Source organism: Erythrolamprus reginae, chromosome 13 (genome assembly GCF_031021105.1).
Source record: "Erythrolamprus reginae isolate rEryReg1 chromosome 13, rEryReg1.hap1, whole genome shotgun sequence".
In the NCBI taxonomy this organism is placed as follows: domain Eukaryota; kingdom Metazoa; phylum Chordata; class Lepidosauria; order Squamata; family Dipsadidae; genus Erythrolamprus; species Erythrolamprus reginae.
In genome coordinates this window covers 7,354,420-7,375,710 of record NC_091962.1, presented here as the reverse complement: position 1 = coordinate 7,375,710, position 21,291 = coordinate 7,354,420, and the positions used below count along the sequence as shown (strand labels likewise).

The window sequence follows — 21,291 nt, the reverse complement described above, 5'->3', positions numbered from 1 at the left end:
AGCAAATAAGGCGTGCGATTGGGGAAACCACAGTGGAGGCCCTGTTTCCTCCCAGGAGATTCCTAGAGAGGCCCCACGGAGGCTTCCCACGCCTTTTCCAGCCCTGTTTCCTCCCAGGAGATTCCTAGACAGGCCTCACAGAGGCCGCTCCCCACTTGTTCCGGCCCTGTTTCCTCCCAGGAGATTTTTAGAGAGGCCCCACGGAGGCTTCTCCCCACCTTTCCCAGCCCTGTTTCCTCCCAGGAGATTTCTAGAGAAGCTCCACGGAGGCTTCTCCCTGCCTTTCCCAGCCCTATTTCCTCCCAGGAGATTCCTAGAGAGGCCCCACGGAGGCTTCCCCCGCCTTTTTCAGTCCTGTTTCCTCCCAGGAGATTTCTAGAAAAGCTCCACGGATGCTTCTCCCTGCCTTTCCCAGCCCTGTTTCCTCCCAGGAGATTCCTAGAGAGGCCTCACGGAGGCTTCTCCCCATCTTTCCCAGTCCTGTTTCCTCCCAGGAGATTTCTAGAGAAGCTCCTCGGATGCTTCTCCCTGCCTTTCCCAGCCCTGTTTCCTCCCAGGAGATTCCTAGAGAGGCCCCACGGAGGCTTCCCCCGCCTTTTTCAGTCCTGTTTCCTCCCAGGAGATTTCTAGAAAAGCTCCACGGATGCTTCTCCCTGCCTTTCCCAGCCCTGTTTCCTCCCAGGAGATTCCTAGAGAGGCCTCACGGAGGCTTCTCCCCATCTTTCCCAGTCCTGTTTCCTCCCAGGAGATTTCTAGAGAAGCTCCATGGAGGCTTCCCCCGCCTTTTTCAGCCCTATTTCCTCCCAGGAGATGATGATGATGATGATGATGATTATTATTATTATTATTATTATTATTATTATTATTATTTATTAGATTTGTATGCCACCCCTCTCCGTAGACTCCTAAAGAGGCCCCACAGACCCCACCTTTTCCAGCCCATTTCCTCCCAGGAGATTCCTAGAGAGGCCCCACGGAGGCTTCCCCCGCCTTTCCCAGCCCTGTTTCCTCCCAGGAGATTCCTAGAGAGGCCCCACGGAGGCCTTTTCCGGTTTCAGTTTCGGAGGCTCGGGTTTGTAAGTGGAAAATGGTTGTTGAGAAGAGGCAAAAAAAATATTGAACACCCGGTTCTGATCTAGAAAAGTTCCTAGGTAGAGGTGTTTGTAGGTAGAGGTGCAGCCGTATTCCCAACAGGCGCTTCATCTTTCTCCAGCTCTTTCAGAGATGGTTCAGCCACCATCAGGGGGCGATAGTGCTTACTTTTTTTTTGGCTTTGACTTGTAAAAAAAAAGAAAGGGTTTTTTTTTCTCTCTCTGAAGAAAAGCTAGGAATTTCCTGTCCTTCGGATGAGAAATTGAAGATGTTTTTTTTCCAGGAAAGGCCCAAGACAACAGAGTGACTCAGTGCAAAGCGTAAGGTTTTGGAAGGAAGGAAATTATCGTGCAGGGTTTTTTTTACTCCCGCCTTCAAGTTTTGAGAAATCTTACGTTCGCTTCTTTTGTGCTTGCTGAGTTGCATTTTATTTGGTCTTATCTTCTTTAATTTTGTTTTATTTAATATTATTTAAAGTTATTTAAATAACTTTAAGTAATATTAAAGTTATTTAAACATTATAAGTTATTTAATGTTATTTTATTTCGTTTTAGTTAAAGTTATTTAACGTTATTTTATTTCATTTTTATTTAATGTTATTTTGTTTTATTATTTTGTTTTAACTTATTTTTCACAAACTCTTCCTCTCTCCTTGCTTTGCCTCTCCCTTGTATCCTACATTTTGATCCTGGGTTGGACACGGCCACGATTTTTTTCTTTTTGCAAAAAAGATGCTTGAAATTTTCTTTTTCGGGGTGGGGTGGCAAGGATACTTCACTTGAAAATGGACTCCCTAGGAAAGCTGTAAGAGCCAGCCATCAGATAGTTCTGGAGTTTGGAGCTGTTCATTTTCCCTGGATTTTGCCTGGAGAGGTGGGGTGGGGGAATATATTGCCAGGCTGTGGAATTCTGGGAGTTGAAGTCCCACAAGTCTTTAAAAGTTGCCATGTTTGAAGACCTTTCCTTAGGCTTCTCAAATAGTTCAAGTTTCAAGTTTTATTCGATTTATATGCCGCCCCTCTCCGAAAACTCGGGGCGGCTAACAACAATCATAAACAATGTACAATAAAATGCAACACTAAAAGCAAATTTAAAACCCCTTAATATATAAAAACCAAACATACATACAAGCAGACCATATATACAGTTGTGACGGCCTAGGGCGAGAAAGAGTCTTAATTCCCCCATGCCTGGTGGCAGAGGTGGGTTTTAAGGAGCTTACGAAAGGCAAGGAGGGTGGGGGCAATTCTGATCTCGGGGGGGGGAGTTGGTTCCAGAGGGTCGGGGCCGCCACAGAGAAGGCTCTTCCCCTGGGTCCCTCCAAGTGGCATTGTTTAGTTGACGGGACCTGGAGAAGGCCCACTCTGTGGGACCTAACTGGCCGTTGGGATTCGGGCGGCAGAAGGCGGTCCCTGAAGTAATCTGGCCCGGTGCCATGAAGGGCTTTATAAGTCATAACCAACACTTTGAATTGTGACCGGAAACTGATCGGCAACCAATGCAGACTGCGGAGTGTTGGTGTGACATGGGCATATTTAGGGAAGCCCATGATTGCTCTCGCAGCTGCATTCTGCACGACCTGAAGTTTCTGAACACTTTTCAAAGGTAGCCCCATGTCGTGGGGGCACGCCCCACCCCTTTCCCGCCCAGTGGCTGCCTGGGGAATTCTGGGAATTGAAGTTCTCCACCTCTTCCAAAATTGCCCAGGTTGGGAAACTACCATCTTTTAAATCCTTTTTTCAAGAAAAGGCAATCAGAAAAACAACTTAACACGCCCGTCCTTTTTTCTCAAAAGTGACAAGCACGGGGATTCCCTTCTGCTGGGCTCGATCCAAGAACAGCAAAACTTTCTCAAGAACACTTCCCGGTTCAACCTTGGCTGTGTTTAATTTTTGCTGGGGCAACTCCCTAGGGGAAATAATAACTCCCTTAACAAATCATTACTCAAGCGGCGAAATTCCCCAGCAAGAAATAACCACCGCCCTGTGCGGTACTGGGTTGTGGTACGGATGGGGACGCACATTGGTAGCAAAAGTTGCGCTGGTGCGTGTAGCTTTTATTCTCCATGCGCGTCGCAGCATCCCATACTTTAAATCAGTGTTTTTCAACCAGTGTGCCGCGGCACACTAGTGTGCCGTGAGACATGGTCAGGTGTGCCGCAAAGCTCAGAGAGAGAAAGAAAGCAAGAGAGAGAGAGAAAGAAAGCAAGAGAGAGAAAGCGAGAGAGAGAAAGAACAAGAGAGAGAGGGAAAGCAAGAGAGAGAGAGAGAAAGAAAGAAAGCAATAGAGAGAGAGAAAGAGGGGGGGAAGGAGAGAGAGAGACATAGAGGGAGGTAGGGAGGGAGAGAGAAAGAGCAAAAAAGAGGAAGGAAGAGAAAGAAAGGGATGGAGAGAAAAAGAAGGAAGGGAGAGAAAGAGGGTGAGAGAGAGAAATAGAGCGAAAGGGAGGAAGAGAGAGAGATTTTTTTTGTCCAAACTTTTTTTAGCCCCCACCCTCCTCCTGCTCCATGTGCCCCAGGGTTTTGTAAATGTAAAAAATGTGCCGCAGCTCAAAAAAGGTTGAAAATCACTGCTTTAAATAAATGTATCTTGCTGCAGAATAACTATGTAAAGTGGTGCCTCTACCTAAGAAGGCCTCTACTTAAGAACTTTTCTAGATAAGAACTGGGTGTTCAAGATTTTTCTGCCTCTTCTCAAGAACCATTTTCTACTTAAGACCCTGAGCCCGTAAAAATTTCCCAGGAAATTGGAGAGCGGCACGAAGGCCCGGCCAGTTTCCTGCCATTCCCGCTGGGTTCCCGCGTGCTCCTCCTCACCGCCACAGAGTCCCTCTTTGTTTTTTTTAAGCCTTAAAAGTTTTAGATTTTTTGATTCCCCTCATTCCACCTTCTTCCTTCGGCAGCGACTGACCTCCTCTTCCTCCTCCTCCTCCCAACCAAATTCCAAGCTTTTATTCCTTTCTTCATGGGTTTGCAGGCATTATTTGCTTTTACAATGATTCCTATGGGAAAAATTGCTTCTACTTACAAACTTTTCTACTTAAGAACCTGGTCACGGAACGAATTAAGTTCGTAAGTAGAGGTCCCACTGTAGTTTGCAACTTAAGAACTTAGGAATCGCATAAACACACTTAGAAACAGTTCGCTTAAATACGTGAGCCAACGGAAATAGTTGACCAATAGTATTTCTTTTCCTTTCTTTCTTTCCTCTTCTTTTTTCTTTCTTTTTCTCTCTCAGCCTAGGCTTAAACGATGAGATAACTGGGTAATTAAATAAATATACTTTATTGATCTAGAATGTATGTAGAAAAAAAGAACTGCTGAAATGTAAGCCTAAATCCTGCAGCCACTTTTAAGCACGTTTGTTAATTTTGTTAGAAACATAGAAGTCTGACGGCAGAAAAAGACCTCATGGTCCATCTAGTCTGCCCTTATACTATTTCCTGTACATCTTACAATGGATATAGGTTTATCCCAGGCATGTTTAAATTCACTTACTGTGGATTTACCAACCACGTCTGCTGGAAGTTTGTTCCAAGGATCTACTACTCTTTCAGTGAAATAATATTTTCTCACGTTGCCTTTGATCTTTCCCCCAACTAACTTCAGATTGTCTCCCCTTGTTCTTGTGTTCACTTTCCTATTAAAAACACTTCCCTCCTGGACCTTATTTAACCCTTTCACATATTTAAATGTTTCGATCATGTCCCCCCTTTTCCTTCTGTCCTCCAGACTATTGTTTGTTTTAATTGTTTTAATAAAGTCTTATTTTTAAATCCCCCCCTGCAAAAAAGAGATTTCGGTGATTTTTTGTTTCTGCGCATGCCTGGAAGCAAAAAAAAAATCACCAAACTTTTCTGTCTCTCGCGTGGCCCCTCGCAAGGTATTGCTTCCCACGCATTATAGCAGTGTTAATGGGAATCCACCCCTGGTCCTGTGGCTGTTTAATGAAAGCAAAGCTCTGGAGGGGCGGTTTGAGACTTCATTTCCCATAATCCCCTGCTAGCGGAGGAAACGTGGGAACTGCAATTCCAGTGCTTTGGAAGAATGTTGGCTTGGGGAATGTTGGCTTGATCGTCAGTGCCAACCAAGGTTTAGAAAAATCAAACTTGCCGTATTTTTCGGAGTATAAGACATACTTTTTTCCTCCCTAAAAGATGCCTAAAATTTGGGTGCGTCTTATACTTAGAATGTAGCTCTTTTGGAAGGTTTTTTTCCGCAGCCCTAACAAGGTGCTAACAACCTTCTCGCCTTGCAGGCTTTTTTTCATTGCTACTCCAAATAAGTTTTTTCCAGCCCTAAGTCTTTTCAGGGTTGTTTTTATTGCTATTCCTCCCAAATGAGGTTTTTTTTCAGCCCTAACAAAGTGCTAGATCTTCCTGGCTTGCAGGCTTTTTTTCATTGCTACTCCAAATATGTTTTTTTCCATCCCTAAATCTTTGCAGGGTTGTTTTCATTGCTATTCCTCCCAAAGGAGGTTTTTTTTCAGCCCTAACAAAGTGCTAGATCTTCCTGGCTTGCAGGCTTTTTTCATTGCTACTCGGAATAAGTTTTTTTTCCATCCCTAAGTCTTTGCAGGGTTGTTTTTATGCTATTCCTTCTGAAGATTTTTCCAGCCCTAAATCTTTGCAGGCTTGTTCTTATTGCTATTCCTCCCAAAGGAGGGTTTTTTCAGCCCTAACATCTTCCCGGCTTGCAGGCTTTTTTTTATTGCTACTCCGAATAAATTTTTTTCCAGCCCTAAATCTTTGCAGGCTTGTTTTTATTGCTATTCCTCCCAAAGGAGGCTTTTTTCAGCCCTAACATCTTCCCGGCTTGCAGGCTTTTTTTTATTGCTACTCTGAATAAATTTTTTTCCAGCCCTAAATCTTTGCAAGCTTATTTTCATTACTATACCATTCCAGGCCTAATGAGGTGCTAACGATGTTCCCAGCTTGCAGGCTTTTTAAAATTGCTACTCCGAAGAAGATTTTTTTCCAGCCCTAAAACTTTGCAGGCTTGTTTTTATTGATAGTCCCTCCAAAAAAGCTTTTTTTCAGCCCTAACCAGGGGATAAAATAATGTGCTGAAGCTGACCAGATTATTTTCCCTCCCAAAAACTAAGGTCAGTTTTATACTCTGAAAAATACAGCAACTGCTTAATTACTTTGGCGACGGTATTTTTTAAAAAGGTGGCTGAATTAATTAATATTGGTGTTTTTTCCCACCTAGAGAGTTCTGTTCGTCTCGGATCCCTGCACCTTAGAGATCGACGGGGTGATTTTCGGCTTAACTTCGGTGGATTTGCTCTTTCACATGGGAGCAGAAGAAATTAGCCGGTAACGATTCTCGCTTAAAACGGTTCAAATTTGCATGCGAAGGAGAAAATGGCGAAATGTTTTTTACGTGGTTCAAAATTTTTGATTCGTTTTTATCAAAGCATCAAATAACACCCCCCCCCCAAAAAAAACCACCCCCGCCCAATATAAAAAGAGAGGAGCAAAAGAGAAAATTGTGGAAATGGGATGTGGGAAAGAGAGAAAAAATAGCATTGATTTTTTTTCTGACAACTTTTGAGACGGCAGAATAAGATGCCGGGTCCCGTCCACTAAACAATGTTGTTTGGCGGGGCCCAGGGGAAGAGCCTTCTCTGTGGCGGCCCCGGCCCTCTGGAACCAACTCCCCCCCCCAGAGATCAGAATTTTCCCCACCTTCCTTGCCTTTCGTAAGCTTCTTAAAACCCACCTCTGTCGTCAGGCATGGGGGAATTGAGTTATACCTTCCCCCTAGGCCTATACAATTTATGCATGGTATGTTTGTGTGTATGTTTGGTTTTTAATAATTTAAATATTAGATTTGTTGTATGCTGTTTTTATTATTGTTGTTAGCCGCCCCGAGTCTAGGGAGAGGGGCGGCATACAAATCTGATAGATAGATGGATAGGATAGGATAGGATAGGATAGGATAGGATAGGATGGATGGATGGATGGATGGATGGATGGATGGATGGATGGATGGATAGATTAGATAGATAGATAGATAGATAGATAGATAGATAGATAGATAGATAGATAGATAGATAGATAGATAGATAGATAGATAGATAGATAGATAGATAGATAGACAGATAGATAGACAGACTAGACAGACAGACAGACAGACAGATAGACGGATTAGGATAGATAGATAGATAGATAGATAGATAGATGATGATAGATAGATAGATAGATAGATAGATGATGATAGATAGATAGATAGATAGATGATAGATAGATAGATAGATAGATAGATAGATAAATTAGACAGACAGACAGACAGATAGATAGATTAGGATAGATAGATAGATAGATCAATAGCTAGGTAGATAGATTAGATAGATAGATAGATAGATAGATAGATAGATAGATAGATAGATAGATAGATAGATAGATAAATGCTCGTAGTCCTCGACATACAACGGCTATTTTAGCAACCTTTCGAAAGTTTCGACGTTACTGACAAAAGTGACCTGCGACCATGTTTCACACTTAACGTCCATTGCAGAATCAGGATCAAAATTCACACGCTTGAGAATTTATTTATGACGGCTGCAGTGTTATGAGGGCACCGGGAGGAGGGAGGAGATTTTGGACCGTTTTTCACACTTCGGCATCTCCACAGTCATGTGATGCTTGGCAACTGACTCACAGTTGCGATGGTCACAGCATCCTGGGGTCTTGCGATCCCCTTTGGTGACCCTTCGATGGGGAGTCCCAGATTCGCTTAACGACCGTGTTAACCAGCTTAACAACCGCAGGGGGATTCCCTTCTCCGCCCTTTGCAAGAAAGGTCCTGAAAACAGGACAAAACCCGTTCAATGAATGTCTCGCTGAGCGACGGAAACATTGGGCTCGGTGGTGGTCGTACGTTGAGGGCTGCCTATATTAAACAGATTATTTTTGTTCTGCAAATATTTGATTCTAGAGGTTTAGCCTACAAAAGGGTGGTATAGGGTCTCTTGTTCCAGCAGGGGGTTGGACAAATGACGTACAAGGTCCCTTCCAACGAAAGGAAGGGAGGGAAGAAAGACAGGGAGGGAAGGAAGGAAGGAAAGAGAAGGAAGGAAAGAAAGAGAAAGAAAAAGAGAAGGAAGGATAGAAAGAAAGAAAGAGAAGGAAGGATAGGTAGAAAGAAAGAGAAGGAAAGAAAAAGAAGGAAGGATAGAAAGAAAGAAAGAGAAGGAAAGAAAAAGAAGGAAGGATAGAAAGAAAGAAAGAGAAGGAAGGATAGGTAGAAATGAAGAGAAGGACGAAAGGGAAGGAATGAAAGAAAGACAAGGAAGGAAAGAAAGAAAAAGAGAAGGAAGGAGAGAAAGAAAGAAGGAAAAAGAGAAGGGAGGATAGAAAAAAGAAAGAGAAGGAAGGATAGAATGAAAGAGAAGGAATGAAAGAAAGGAAAAGAAGGATAGAAGGAGAAGGAAGGATAGAAAGAAAAAGAAGGAAGGGTAGATAGAAATGAAGAGAAGGACAAAAGGGAAGGAAAGAAAGAAAAGGAAGGAAAGAAAGAAAAAAAAGAGAAGGAAGGAAAGAAAGAAAAAGAGAAGGGAGGATAGAAAAAAGAAAGAGAAGGAAGGATAGAATGAAAGAGAAGGAATGAAAGAAAGGAAAAGAAGGATAGAAGAACAAAGGATAGAAAGAAAAAGAAGAAAGGAAAGAGAGAAAGAAAGAAAGAAAAAGATAAGGAAGGATAGAAAAAAAGAAAGAAGGAAGGATAGAATAAAAGAGAAGGAATGAAAGAAAGAAAGAAAAAGAGAAGGAAGGATAGAAGGAGAAGGAAGGATAGAAAGAAAGAAAAAGAACGAAGGAAGGATAGATAGAAAGAAAGAGGAAGAAAGAAATGAAGAGAAGGACGAAAGGGAAGGAAGGAAAGAAAGAAAAGGAAGGAAAGAAAGAAAGAACAAAAGAGAAGGAAGGAAAGAAAGCGAAAGAAAGAAAAACAGAAGGAAGGAAAGAAAAAGAGAAGGAAGGAAAGAAAGAAAGAGAAGGAAGGAAAGAAAGTAAAAGAAGCCCCCCCCCATTGCTATCAGGGTGGGGGAGGGGATTCAAGAGTGAGCATCAACTTTTTGGCCTTTGGCCTCTTGCGCAATCCTGCTTGCATAAGCCCCGAAGAAGTCACGTCTGCCAATCTTGGAGTGTGAGAGAAAAACGCACCGACAGGGATTAAGACGTGACTCACCCACCGCTCAACAAGCGACAGGAGGAAGAGAAAGAAACTCGGAGCTGGGGGTCACCGGCGCCTCTCCCACAACAGTCCCAAACTTTTGCAGGCCTTCCAGAAAGCTTGCCTCTGCCTTGAGAACCCGGTCCTCGACTTACGGCCGGAATTTCCGTTGCTGAGCGAAGGGCGAGTGGTGAAAGGGAGAAGTGAACGGGTGACTTCTTTTTTTGCCCCCGTTGCTGAGCGCCAGTCCTCGACTTAACGACCCGCAGAGGAGCCCCAAACTGTGGCCGAGGGAGAAATGCGTTGCGTGGGTTTTGCTCCGCCAAACTTTTTTCGCCTCTGTCGTTACGTGAATCGCTGTAATTCAGCTGGTCCCATTTATTTATTTATTCATTCATTCATTCATTTATTTATTGGATTTGTATGCCGTCCTTCTCCACAGACTCGGGGCGGCTAACAACAGCAATAAAACAGCATATAATAATAATCCAACACTAAAAACAGTTAAAAACCCATTATTATAAAAACCAAACATACATTCAGACATACCATGCATAAAATTGTAAAGGCCAAGGGGGAAAGAGTATCTCAGTTCCGCCATGCCTGACGGCAGAGGTGGGTTTTAAGGAGTTTACGAAAGTCAAGGAGGGTGGTTCCAGAGGGTCGGAGCCACCACAGAGAAGGCTCTTCCCCTGGGTCCCGCCAGACGACATTGTTTAGTCGACGGGACCTGAAGAAGGCCGACTCTGTGGGACCTAACTGGTCGCTGGGATTCGTGCATGCCGATTCCCTGTTGATTTTCCGCTTATTTTATTTATTCAATTTTTTTAATGCCGCCCTTCTCCTTAGACTCGGGGCGGCTTACAACATGTTTAGCCATAGCACTTTTTAACAGAGCCAGCCTATTGCCCCCACAATCCGGGTCCTCATTTTACCCACCTCGGAAGGATGGAAGGCTGAGTCAACCTTGAGCCGGTGATGAGATTTGAACCGCTGACCTACAGGTCTACAGTACAGCTTCAGTGGCCTGCAGTGCTGCACTCTACCTGCTGTGCCACCCCGGCTCTTGACAAGGCCGTCAAAGGGGATCATGTGACACACACCCCAAAAAAGACCCTGCAACCGCCATAAATAGGCGTCCGTCGCCAAGTCTCCAAATGTAACTCCGTGATTGACCGTGACGGTGATTAAGTGTGAAAAATGGTCACAAAACTCACATTTTCCAGTGCTGTTGTAACTTTGGTCACTAAACAAACTGTTGTAAGTCTGAGACTAGCTGTACTTACCGAATGGCGCATTTATATCTAAGAAGACACCAGTTCTCTTCTTAGATATAAATCTAAGTTTGGTCGTTAAGCAGACGTGGTTTCCCACTACCACCAACTTGACTTGGTTTGTTGGAAGCCAGCTGGGAAATTCGCGAATGGTGATTTCCCCTCCCACCATTGATTGATTGATTGATTGATTGATTGATTGATTGATTTGATTTGATTTGATTTGTATGCCGCCCCTCTCCGCAGACTCGGGGCGGCTCACAGCAATAATAATACAATGTAAACAAATCCAATATTTAAGTTTAAGTTAATTTAAAACCCCAATTTAAAAACCAATCATACATACTAGCATACCATGCATAAATTTTATAAGCCTAGGGGGAGGGAAAGTCTCAGTTCCCCCATGCCTGACGACAGAGGTGGGTTTTAAGGAGCTTACGAAAGGCAAGGAGGGTGGGGGCAACTCTGATATCTGGGGGGAGTTGGTTCCAAAGGGTCGGGGCCGCCACAGACAAGGCTCTTCAACTGGGTCCCGCCAAACGACATTGTTTAGTGGACGGGACCCGGAGAAGGCCCACTCTGTGGGACCCAACTGGTCGCTGGGATTCATGCGGCAGAAGGCGGTCCCGGAGATATTCTGGTCCGGTGCCATGAAGGGCTTTATAGGTCACAACCAACACTTTGAATTGTGATCGGAAACCAATTGGCAACCAATGCAGACTGCGGAGTGTTGGTGTGACATGGGCGTATTTAGGGAAGCCCATGATAGCTCTCGCAGCTGCATTCTGCACGATCGGAAGTTTCCGAACCATCATAAATACAAGTCAGTTTCCAAGGCGCCAAATTCCGATCACGTGACCAGATGTCGCGACGGTCGTAAGAACGAGGACCATTCCCAAGTCGCTTCTCTCAGAGCCCTTGGTACCTTTGAACGTTCGCTAAATTAGCTGAATCCACGGAGCAGGCTGGATTCATTTAACAATGATTTGTTTAACAACCACTTAACAACTGCCTTGTGCTCCCAATGGTGGTCATAAATCAAGGACTACCCATGTAGGTAGTTCGCCGAGCTGCCTTAAGGACTAGAATCTTGTAATGCTTTAAAGAGAGAGAGAGAGAGAGAGATGAACTCTTTTGTCCAAAGCGAATAGGATAAAAATACTTTTTTAAAAAAAATGTTAATAATAGTAACTGATAAGCCATGACTAAGCCATGGATGTCTGCGAGTCAATGTTGTGACTAACATATGAGGGTGTTTGCAAAGCAACAAAAAAAATGTGACTACGTTTTTATGACCTCACAATACAGACAGAGGCAAAAGCATATTTTCGCCCTGAGGTTTTGGTGTCGATGGGGGTGTTGGTTCCTTTGAAAGAGTTGTTAATTGCAAAGGATTCAGGGCTTAAAATTGAGCATCGCGTAACAGGAATAACAGAATAATAATAATAATAATAATAATAATAATAATAATAATATATTAGATTTGTATGCCGTCCCTCTCCAAAGATTCGGACCAGGTATAAACAGAATAAAACATGGTTGGAAATATATTAAATGGTTAAATAAGGTTCAGGAGGGGGGAGTGTTTTTAATAGGACAGTGAACACAAGAACCAGGGGGCACAATCTGAAGTTAGTTGGGGGGAAGATCAGAAGCAACGTGAGAAAATATGATTTGACTGAAAGAGGAGTAGATGCTTGGAACAAACTTCCAGCAAACGTGGTTGGTAAATCCACAGGAACTGAATTTAAACCTGCCTGGGATAAACATAGATCCATTGTAAGATAAAATACAGGAAATAGTATAAGGGAAGACTAGATGGACCAGGAGGTCTTTTTCTGCCGTCAATCTTCTGTGTTTCTATGGAAAGGGACCTTGGAGGTCTTCTAGTCCAACCCCCTGCCCAGGTAGGACAATTCAAGGGATACAATCACGGGTTTGTTTAAGAACCTGGTTTAATCCTCTTTTTGATAAACAGTTTTCAAAGCCATCGACTTCGTCCCTTCCTACATTTTTTATCCTCAAACACGATCCTGTAAAGTAGGCTGACCCCCGAGGTTTATTCAGCAATCAAAAACTACAGTATACCACTCAAAAAAAAAAAAAGGGAACACTTAAACCAGTAATTTTCAACCTTTTTTGAGCCGCGGCACATTTTTTACATTTACAAAATCCTGGGGCACACCACCAACCAAAATGACACCAAATGACACCCTAAGACACTCTCCTCTCTTTTTCCATCCCTGTCTCCTCCCCCCCTTGTGTGTGTGTGTATACACCCTCTTGAACCATTTCCAAAAACAGGTGAGGGCTGGGTTTTTTCTCTCTCTTATTCTTTGGGTGCTTTTTATCACATGCTTTAAATCAAGAGTCACTTCTCTCTCTCTTTTGTTTCTCTCTCTTTCCTCTCAGTCTACGGAAAGGGGCGGCATACAAATCTAATAAATAATAATAAATAATAATAATTCTCTGTCTCAATCATTTTCTCATTTATCTTTTTTCCTCCCCTTTTTGCTCATTTCTCTCCCTCTCTCCCTTCCTCTCCTTTTCTCTTTCTCTCTCTCTTGCTTTCTCTCTCAGTCTTGCTTTCTCTTTTTTCTTTCTTTCTTTCTTGCTTTCTCTCTCACACTCTCTTTCTCTCTTGCTTGCTCTCTTTCTCTCAGTCTCTCTCTCTCAGCAAAAAGTTGCGAGACTGGAACCTGAGCTTCCTTCTTCACGGCACACCTGACCATGTCTTGCGGCACACTAGTTGAAAAACACTGACTTAAACAACACAATAGAACTCCCAAGTAAATCAAACTTCTGTGAAATCAAACTGTCCACTTAGGAAGCAACACTGATTGGCAGTCAATTTCACAGGCTGCTGTGACATTCAACATTCAGATCTCGGGTGTGTTTTTTTGAGTGTTCCCTTGATTTTTTTGGGCAGTGTATATTATTATTATTATTATTATTATTATTATTTATTTATTATTATTATTCCCTGTCTTTCTTGCTCTCTTTTTCCCACCCCCCCACTCAGTTCTTCAAATCTTCAGGATCGCTTTTCTCGGATTCTCAAACATATCCTGACTCAACGGAGGTAAGTCACGTCGGAACACAGTTGTGAGTTTTGTCCCCAAAACTCTGCCTACAACAAAAAAAAAACAGATGTAATTCGTGTCCCTGTTGGGACCAAGGAAGGATTGGTGAATTAAAGGGAGGCTTTCTGCATTCTCCAATATGGGATGGGACCAAGGGAGGTTCTAGTCCTCATGGTTCATTATATTAATCTAAAAAAAACCCCCGTATTTGCCAATTTGCCGTGGCTTGGGGAAGTTTCCAAACGTGGCTTTCTAGGAGATAGACCGAGAAGAAGGAGAACTAAGACTTCAGACATACAAGGAAACCTGGGAGTTTATAGTGTGGGAAAAGCTTCATAGGGTTGAGAGGAAGGAAGGAAGGAGAATGAAAGAAGAAAGGAAACGTGAGGAAGGAAAAGTTAAAGAAAGGGGAGAGGGAGGGAGGAAGAAGGGATAAAGGAAAGGAAGGGAAAAAAGAGATAGGAAAGGAAGGAAGAGGGGAAAAGAAGGAAGAAAGAAAGGGAAGAAAAAGAGAAGGAAGGAAGAAAAAAGGAAAAAGAAGGCAGAAAAGGGGGAAGGAGAATGAAAGAAAAAAAGGGAGGAAGGAAAAATTAAAGGGAAGGGAGAAAAGAAGAGGAGAGAGAGAAAGAAGTGAGGAAGGAAAAAAGGAGAGGGAGAAAGGAAAGAAAGGAAGGAACAGAAGGAGGAAGAAAGACAGGATAGAAAACGGGAAGGAAGAAGGAAGGAAAATAAAGGAAAAAAGGAGGGAAGGGAGAAGAAAAGGGAAAGAGGGTATGAAAGAGAGAAATCAGAGCACAGAAATAGCCACCATGCCATCCCTACCTGCCTCTAAGAACCCTCCTCCTATCTTGGGTTTATTCCTTGAGCCAAACCACCATACTTCGTTCGGTTTGGCCCCCACGCGCCTCACATAACCCCACCATCGTGGTTTGTCAAACACGGTGGCTTGACCCCATCCGATCACCCTCCACCCATGGCCGCTGACGGACAAACCCCCTTGAAATAAACCATGGCTTGCTCTTATTCTCATTCCGAACGAGGAATGACCCCGTGGGCATTTCCGATGCCAGCTGCCCTCGACTCGAACGGCTATCAGAAACGCAGCTGCTACCCCTTGGGGGGGTGGTAAACGTGCCACCGTCTGGCCTTGGGAACACAGGTCCCTCTATTTTTGGCCCCGGGGTTTGAGATGCCGACCTCTGCCGGGTGGGGACTCTGGAATTAGCGGCCGCGTCGCAAAGCCCAGCTTGGCATCGCGTTGGCACTCGATGGGGTAGAGGAGAATTCACAGCTGCCGGGCGCGGCCTCAAAACGCCAGCCAAAGTTTTGGGCAAAGCGTTTGGAGAGGGGGGGGGGGTATAACTCGATCTCTTTTCCTCCTGTCTCTCCCCCCCCCTTTAAAAATTTTTTTTATCAACAGCTACTATCCTCTCTACCCGCCCCCCGAGGACCTGAGTGTGGATTACGAGCGCTTCTACCCACACGCCTGCCTGCCCGTCACGCCGGACCTCTTGATCACCCCCTCCGACTTGAAATACTTCATTAAGGTGTGGGGGGGGGGGAGATGCCAACTATATGAGCTGAGCTGGGGAGGGGGCAGGGGAGGGGGAGAGAAAAATTAAGGGAGGCAGTTCCACACCCTTTGGGGCCTCGGTGCACAGATACCTTAAGCCCCGTTAGGCCTGGCTCCTAAAAATAACCCAAGATTCCAGTCCTCATGGTTTTCGTTGAAGGATGGGCTCGGGTAGCAAGCAGCACCGGGGGCGACGCTGTGTCTGATGCCTTGTGGGATGGGGGGGGGGTGTTCAGGGGTGCCGGGCAGAGAAACACTCCACACACACACACACACAACGTTATTGCAGGATCAGATTTGAGTCTGAGCCTTCCTTGATTCCGTGTTGGTATTCACATGAATAGAATAGAGTAGAATAGAAACAATAAGAGTAGAGTAGAAGAATAGAATAGAAATAATAAGAGAAGAAGAATATAATCAAATACGGTGGTACCTCTACCTACAAACGCCTCTACTTACGAACTTTTCTAGATAGGAACCGGGTGTTCAAGATTTTTTTTTTCCTCTTAAAAACCATTTTCCACTTGCAAACCGGAGCCTCCGAAACTGTAACCAGAAAAGGCGGGGAGAAGCCTCAGTGGGGTCTCTCTAGGAATCTCCTGGGAGGAAACATGGCCGGAAAAGGCGGGGAGAAGCCTCTGTGGGGCCTCTCTAGGAATCTCCTGGGAGGAAACAGGGCTGGAAAAGGCAGGGAGAAGCCTCAGTGGAGCCTCTCTAAGAATCTCCTGGGAGGAAACAGGGCCTCCACCCTCCGTGTGGTTTCCCCAATCGCACGCCTTATTTGCTTTTACATTGCTTCCTATGGGAAAAATGGCTTCTTCTTACAAACTTTTCTACTTAGGAACCTGGTCACGGAACGAATTAAGTTCGTAAGTAGAGGCACCACTGTAGATTAACTAGATTTTCTGTGTCCGGAAAATTACTCTTGAATTATTACGAAATGACAAAACAAGGTTCAGTTCAAATAAGAGTTTGAATGCCTCACTCAACATCCTATCATACAACCCAGGTTCCTGCAAACAATCTTAGTTTAAAATCTCTCGCCTTCCCCTTTAGGATGTTTTGGGGTGCATTTGCATTAACCCCAGCCGGCTGACGAAAGGACAAGTGGGGGGCAGCTATGCCCAGCTGTGGGTCCAGCTACAGGTCACGGGGGCCCAGCGGAAGAGCCCCTGCATCGCCGCGCAAGTGATTAAGATCTAACCAGGTTCCACCAACCCCCTGAAGTTAGACAAAAGACATTTTGCCATTGGGAGTATCAGTATTGTGCGGATCCCAGAATCTGGGCGACCCAAACCTCTGGACAGCCATCTCCTTCCATCTCCAGATGTTGGCTTTCCGGTTCTCTGCAGGTGGATGACTTCTTCGTTCTTCTGGATAAAAAAAATACATTATCCAGGCCTGTTTTTGATATCAACCCATATAAATATATGCATTTGTTGATTTGGGTTAAGTTTTAAATCCTGCCTTTCAGTGAGCCCTATGGAATCCGAATGGCCCCATAGATGAAGTTTTGGCAGATGTGCAATGGGCTGATTTGATTCTCTAAGGCAGTATTTTTCAACCAGTGTGCCACGGCACACTAGTGTGCCGTGAGACATGGTCAGGTGTGCCGCGAAGAAGGAAGCTCAGCTTCCGGTCTCACAACTTTTTGCTGAGAGTGCGAAGAGCAAAAAGTTGTGAGCCCGGGAGCTGAGCTTCCTTCTTTGCGCCTTCCAAGTTTTCCGGCAGCTGCAGCACCTCGCCCAGTTGGAGCTTCCCTGGCGGCGGCGGCATGTGAGCTTTGGAGCCCGGTGGGAGGGCGCCGGCAGCAGCGGCACTGGGCAGTAGCTGCGGGGCGGTGGCTGTGAGTGGTTGGCAACAGGGTATACCACGCCGGCAACAGCGGCATCAGGCAGTAGCCGTGGGGCGACGGCAGGGCGATCACCTGCGAGCAGGAGCTCCAGGACGGAGGCACCGACGGCGGTGGCTGGATGTGTTGCTGGACGCCGTACATGCTGGCGCTGCGGGGCTGACACTGGCTCGCTGGCTGGGATGGGATGGAGGCGCCAGCAAGAGAGAGAGAAGGAGAGAGAGAAGGAGAGAGAGAGAAAGAGAGAGAAAGAAAGCAAGAGAGAGAGAAAGAGAGAGAAAGACAGCAAGAGAGAGAGAAGGAGAGAGAGAAAGCAAGAGAGGAGAGAGAGAAAGAAAGCAAGAGAGAGAGAAGGAGAAAGAGCAAGAGAGAGAAAGAGCGAAAGAAAGCAAGAGAGATGAGAGAGAGAAAGAAAGCAAGAGAGAGAGAAGGAGGGAGAAAGAGCAAGAGAGAGAAAGAGAAAGAAAGCAAGAGAGAGAGAAAGAGCGAAAGAAAGCAAGAGAGAGGAGAGAGAGAAAGAAAGCAAGAGAGAGAGAAGGAGAGAGAAAGAGAAAGAGAAAGAAAGCAAGAGAGAGAGAAAGAGAGAGAAAGAAAGCAAGAGAGAGGAGAGAAAGAAAGAAAGCAAGAGAGAGAAGGAGAGAGAAAGAGAGACAGCAAGAGAGAAAGAGAGAGATAAAGAAAGAAAAAGAGAAAGAAAACAAGAGAGAGAGAAAGACAGCAAGTGAGAGAGAGAGAAGTGACTCTTGATTTAAAGCATATGATAAAAAGCTCCCAAAGAATGAGAGAGAAACCCCCCCCCCAGCCCTCAACTGTTTTTGGAAATGGTTCAAAAGTGTGTATACACACACACACACACACACACACACAAGGGGGGGGGGACAGGGATGGAAAAAGAGAGGAGAGTACCTTAGAGTGTTATTTTGTGTCATTTTGGTTGGTGGTGTGCCCCAGGATTTTGTAAATGTAAAAAAATGTGCCGCAGCTCAAAAAAAAGTTGAAAATCGCTGCTCTAAGGAAGAGAATTCTGGGAATTGAAGTCCACCCATCTCAAAGCATGCTGGCTGGGGGATTCTGGGAGTGGAAGTCCACCCATCTCTAGGCATACTGGATGGGTTATTCAGGGAGTGGAAGTCAAAAAGATCTTCAGGTTGCGAAACTTTAATCATGGCACCGCAGTGGTTTTCATAACCTAAATTTCATACCATAGATTGCTGCCATCTTATTTGATGCCGAAAATATTTCAAAGTACTGTCTCCCACCCCAACAATTCCGCAAAGGCTGAGCAATTTGTTGCCTTCGATGGTCCAAAAAAACAAAAAAAAAATTGCAGAAGGATGCTTTTGTGCTAAGAATGAAGTTGTCGATAAGCTGAAATATACCTTTCAACTCTTAAACACTGTTTCACAACTGCAATCCGGTCCCTGCCCAGAATTACCTAATTAAATCCTAATTTTGGGAAGGGAAGTCACGTCGTTTTTAGTGAATAAAATCCCAGTTTTTGAGTTTTTCCGTAATTATTCATCTTTAAAACCCTGGCCAAAATCCAGTTTGGTACCACCGGCAAATTTCCCTAACCTCAACGTTAAATAACAATTAGACAATTGTTTGCAAAGTGAATCTCAAATTCGGGACTGAATCCCAGACCTTTGCAAAAATCCAGGGACTGTTTTATGAACTGTCGGACGGCGTGCAAAAGTTGTTTGGTTTCGATCCGGCTGAAAACCTTGTTGACTTTTGCTCCTCCCCTGACATTATATATTTTAATTTATTATTATTATTACTATTGGAGCACGGCCCAGTAATAAGGGATCTGGCCCTGAGCCTATCAGATAAAAAGTCCTCTGATTTTCAGTGGGCGTGTTTATTTTCAACCAGGAAAGAGTCCACGCGGTGAGAGTTTAACAGAAGCAATTAAAAAGGCGCCTTGGCGTCAGACGCGGGTTCGAAAACTTGGTGAGAAGTTTAATTTTGTTTCCTTCCCGTCGTGAATAAATTCGCTCCTTCGGGCACCTGACTGACAGAATTTTGCAGTGTTGGGCAGAGTTGGCATCAAAGGTGGGGCTTTTAATTTTTTTAGGTCAGGGTAGAAAAAGATTTTTTTTTTCTTCCCTTGGTACGGATAGTCCTCGGCTTACGACGGCAATTGAGACCACAATTTCTGTTACTAAGCGAAGACGTGGTTAAGGGAGCTGGGCCCAATTTTACAACCTTTATCGTCACGGCTGTTCAATGTATATCCCTGTGTGTTGTTAAAATGAATCACACGGTCATTAAGCAGAAAGAAAGAAGGGGACAGGAAGAAAGGAGGAGAAAGGGAAGGAGGGAAAGTAGGAAAGAAAATGGAGAGAGGGAAATGATGCCGAGAAACGGAAGGAAGGAAGGAAGGAAGAGGGAAAGAAGGAAGGAAAAGGAAGAGAAAGAAAAGAACTCAGAAAGAAAAGGGAAAGAGAAGGAAGAAGGAAAGAAGAAAGAAAAAGGGAAAACGAGGAAAGAAAGGAAGAAGGGAAAACAGGAAAAGATGCAGAGGAAAGGAAAATGGAGAAGAAAGAAGAGGGAAAGAAAAAAAGAAGGGAAAGAAAAGATGCAAAGAAAGAAAAAAGAAAGGGAAAGAAAAGGAAGGAAGAGTGGAAAAAGGAAGAGAAGGAGGGAAAGGAAGGAAATCAAAGGAAAAGATGCAGAGAAAGGGAAAGAAAAGGAAGAGGGAAAGAACAAAGGAAGAAGAAGAGAAGGGAAAGAAGAAGAAAAGATGCAGAGAAAGAAAATGGAGAGAAGGAAAGGGGGGAAAAGGAAGGAAGGAGGAAAAACGAGGGAAAGAAGAAAATATGCAGCTGGAAAGAAAAAGGAAAGAAGAGGAAAAGTTTCGGAGAAGGAAGAGGGAAAGAAAAGGAAGGAAGAGGGAAAGAAAAGGAAGGAAGAGGGAAAGAAAAAGGAAAGAAGAGGAAAAGTTTCGGAGAAGGAAGAGGGAAAGAAAAGGAAGGAAGAGGGAAAGAAAAGGAAGAAAAACAAAGCAAAAGATGCAGAGAGAAAAGGGGAAGAAGAAAGGAAGAGAAGGAAAAACAAGAGGAAAAGTTGCAAAGAAAAATGTACAGAAGGAAAAAATGCGGAGAAAGAAAAGGAAGGAAGAGGGAAAGAGGAAAATGGGGAGAAGGAAGACAGAAAAAGGAAGGAAGGAAGAAAAAATGCGGAGAAAGAAAAGGAAGAGGGAAAGAGGAAAATGGAGAGAAGGAAGACAAAGGAAGGAAGAAAAAATGCGGAGAAAGAAAAGGAAGGAAGAGGGAAAGAGGAAAATGGAGAGAAGGAAAAGAAAGAAAAAGGAAGGAAGGAAGAAAAAATGCGGAGAAAGGAAGTGTTGGAAGAGGAACAGGGTTACGTTTCAATGTCTTGGATTTTCCAAGAAAAGGCCTCGTTTCCTCCGCTGGACTCCGTCCACCCGATCCTCTGACGTTTCTTCCCCCTCCCGGCTCCTCCCCACATCTGTGCCTAGAGCAGTTGCCTTCCGTGGTGGCGGCTGCTCCTGCTGCCGCTTTCGAATTCCTCTCCCTCCGAGTCATGCTTCCTTCTCAGGAGGGGGGGGAGCCCAAGACCGCCTTCCCCGCGCATGGATTCATTCACGATGGCCAAAGCCCCTTCGCGCAGCTGGCAACATCTGCCGCAACAGCTGCGTTCTCGCCCTTTTAAGCGCCACTCGGCTTCGGAGACATTCGAATTATTGGCGCAAACTGCCCCAAAATACACCGAGTCCTCAACCTATGACAGTTCATTCAGCGACTGTTCGAAGTCACAGGTTGTTGGGGGGTTTTCACACAATCGTAGGCAACATCCCCGTAGTCAAAATACAGAAACTTGGCATCGGATTCATATTTATATGACTATCAAAAATATTTATCACGCGATCCCCTTTTTACGACCTTCTGATAAAGCTAAGTCGCTGGGGAATCCGAATTCACTTAACAACCGTGGTTTGTACTTAATTCTAGCAAGAGACATTTATTTATTTATTTATTTTAATTTATTTATTTATTTATTTATTTATTCTATTTCTATGCCGCCCTTCTCGAGGTGACTCAGGGTGGCGTACAACATTAAATATAACAATATAGTATAAGAAATCTAAATGACTATAAACAATTATGAAAATTTACTAAAAAAACATTTTAAAAGACCCACACACATTCATCCAGTCCAATCATACAAAATATCAACCGGAGACAATCTCGTCTTTCACGGCCCCCCATGCCCG

General features: G+C 44.3%; 1 protein-coding gene across 1 annotated transcript in view; it reads left to right on the top strand.

The window, feature by feature from the left end:
* Nucleotides 1-16,647, top strand: part of POLA2 (DNA polymerase alpha 2, accessory subunit) — a 53,732-nt gene extending 37,085 nt beyond the window's left edge. Inside the window, exons 15-18 of the mRNA XM_070766523.1 lie at nucleotides 6,303-6,409; nucleotides 13,566-13,625; nucleotides 15,047-15,173; nucleotides 16,256-16,647. Of these exons, the coding sequence (XP_070622624.1) occupies nucleotides 6,303-6,409; nucleotides 13,566-13,625; nucleotides 15,047-15,173; nucleotides 16,256-16,402 (441 nt within the window). The 3' untranslated portion in view covers nucleotides 16,403-16,647. The remainder of the gene's footprint in view (nucleotides 1-6,302; nucleotides 6,410-13,565; nucleotides 13,626-15,046; nucleotides 15,174-16,255) is intronic.
* The last annotated feature ends 4,644 nt before the right edge of the window (nucleotides 16,648-21,291 follow it).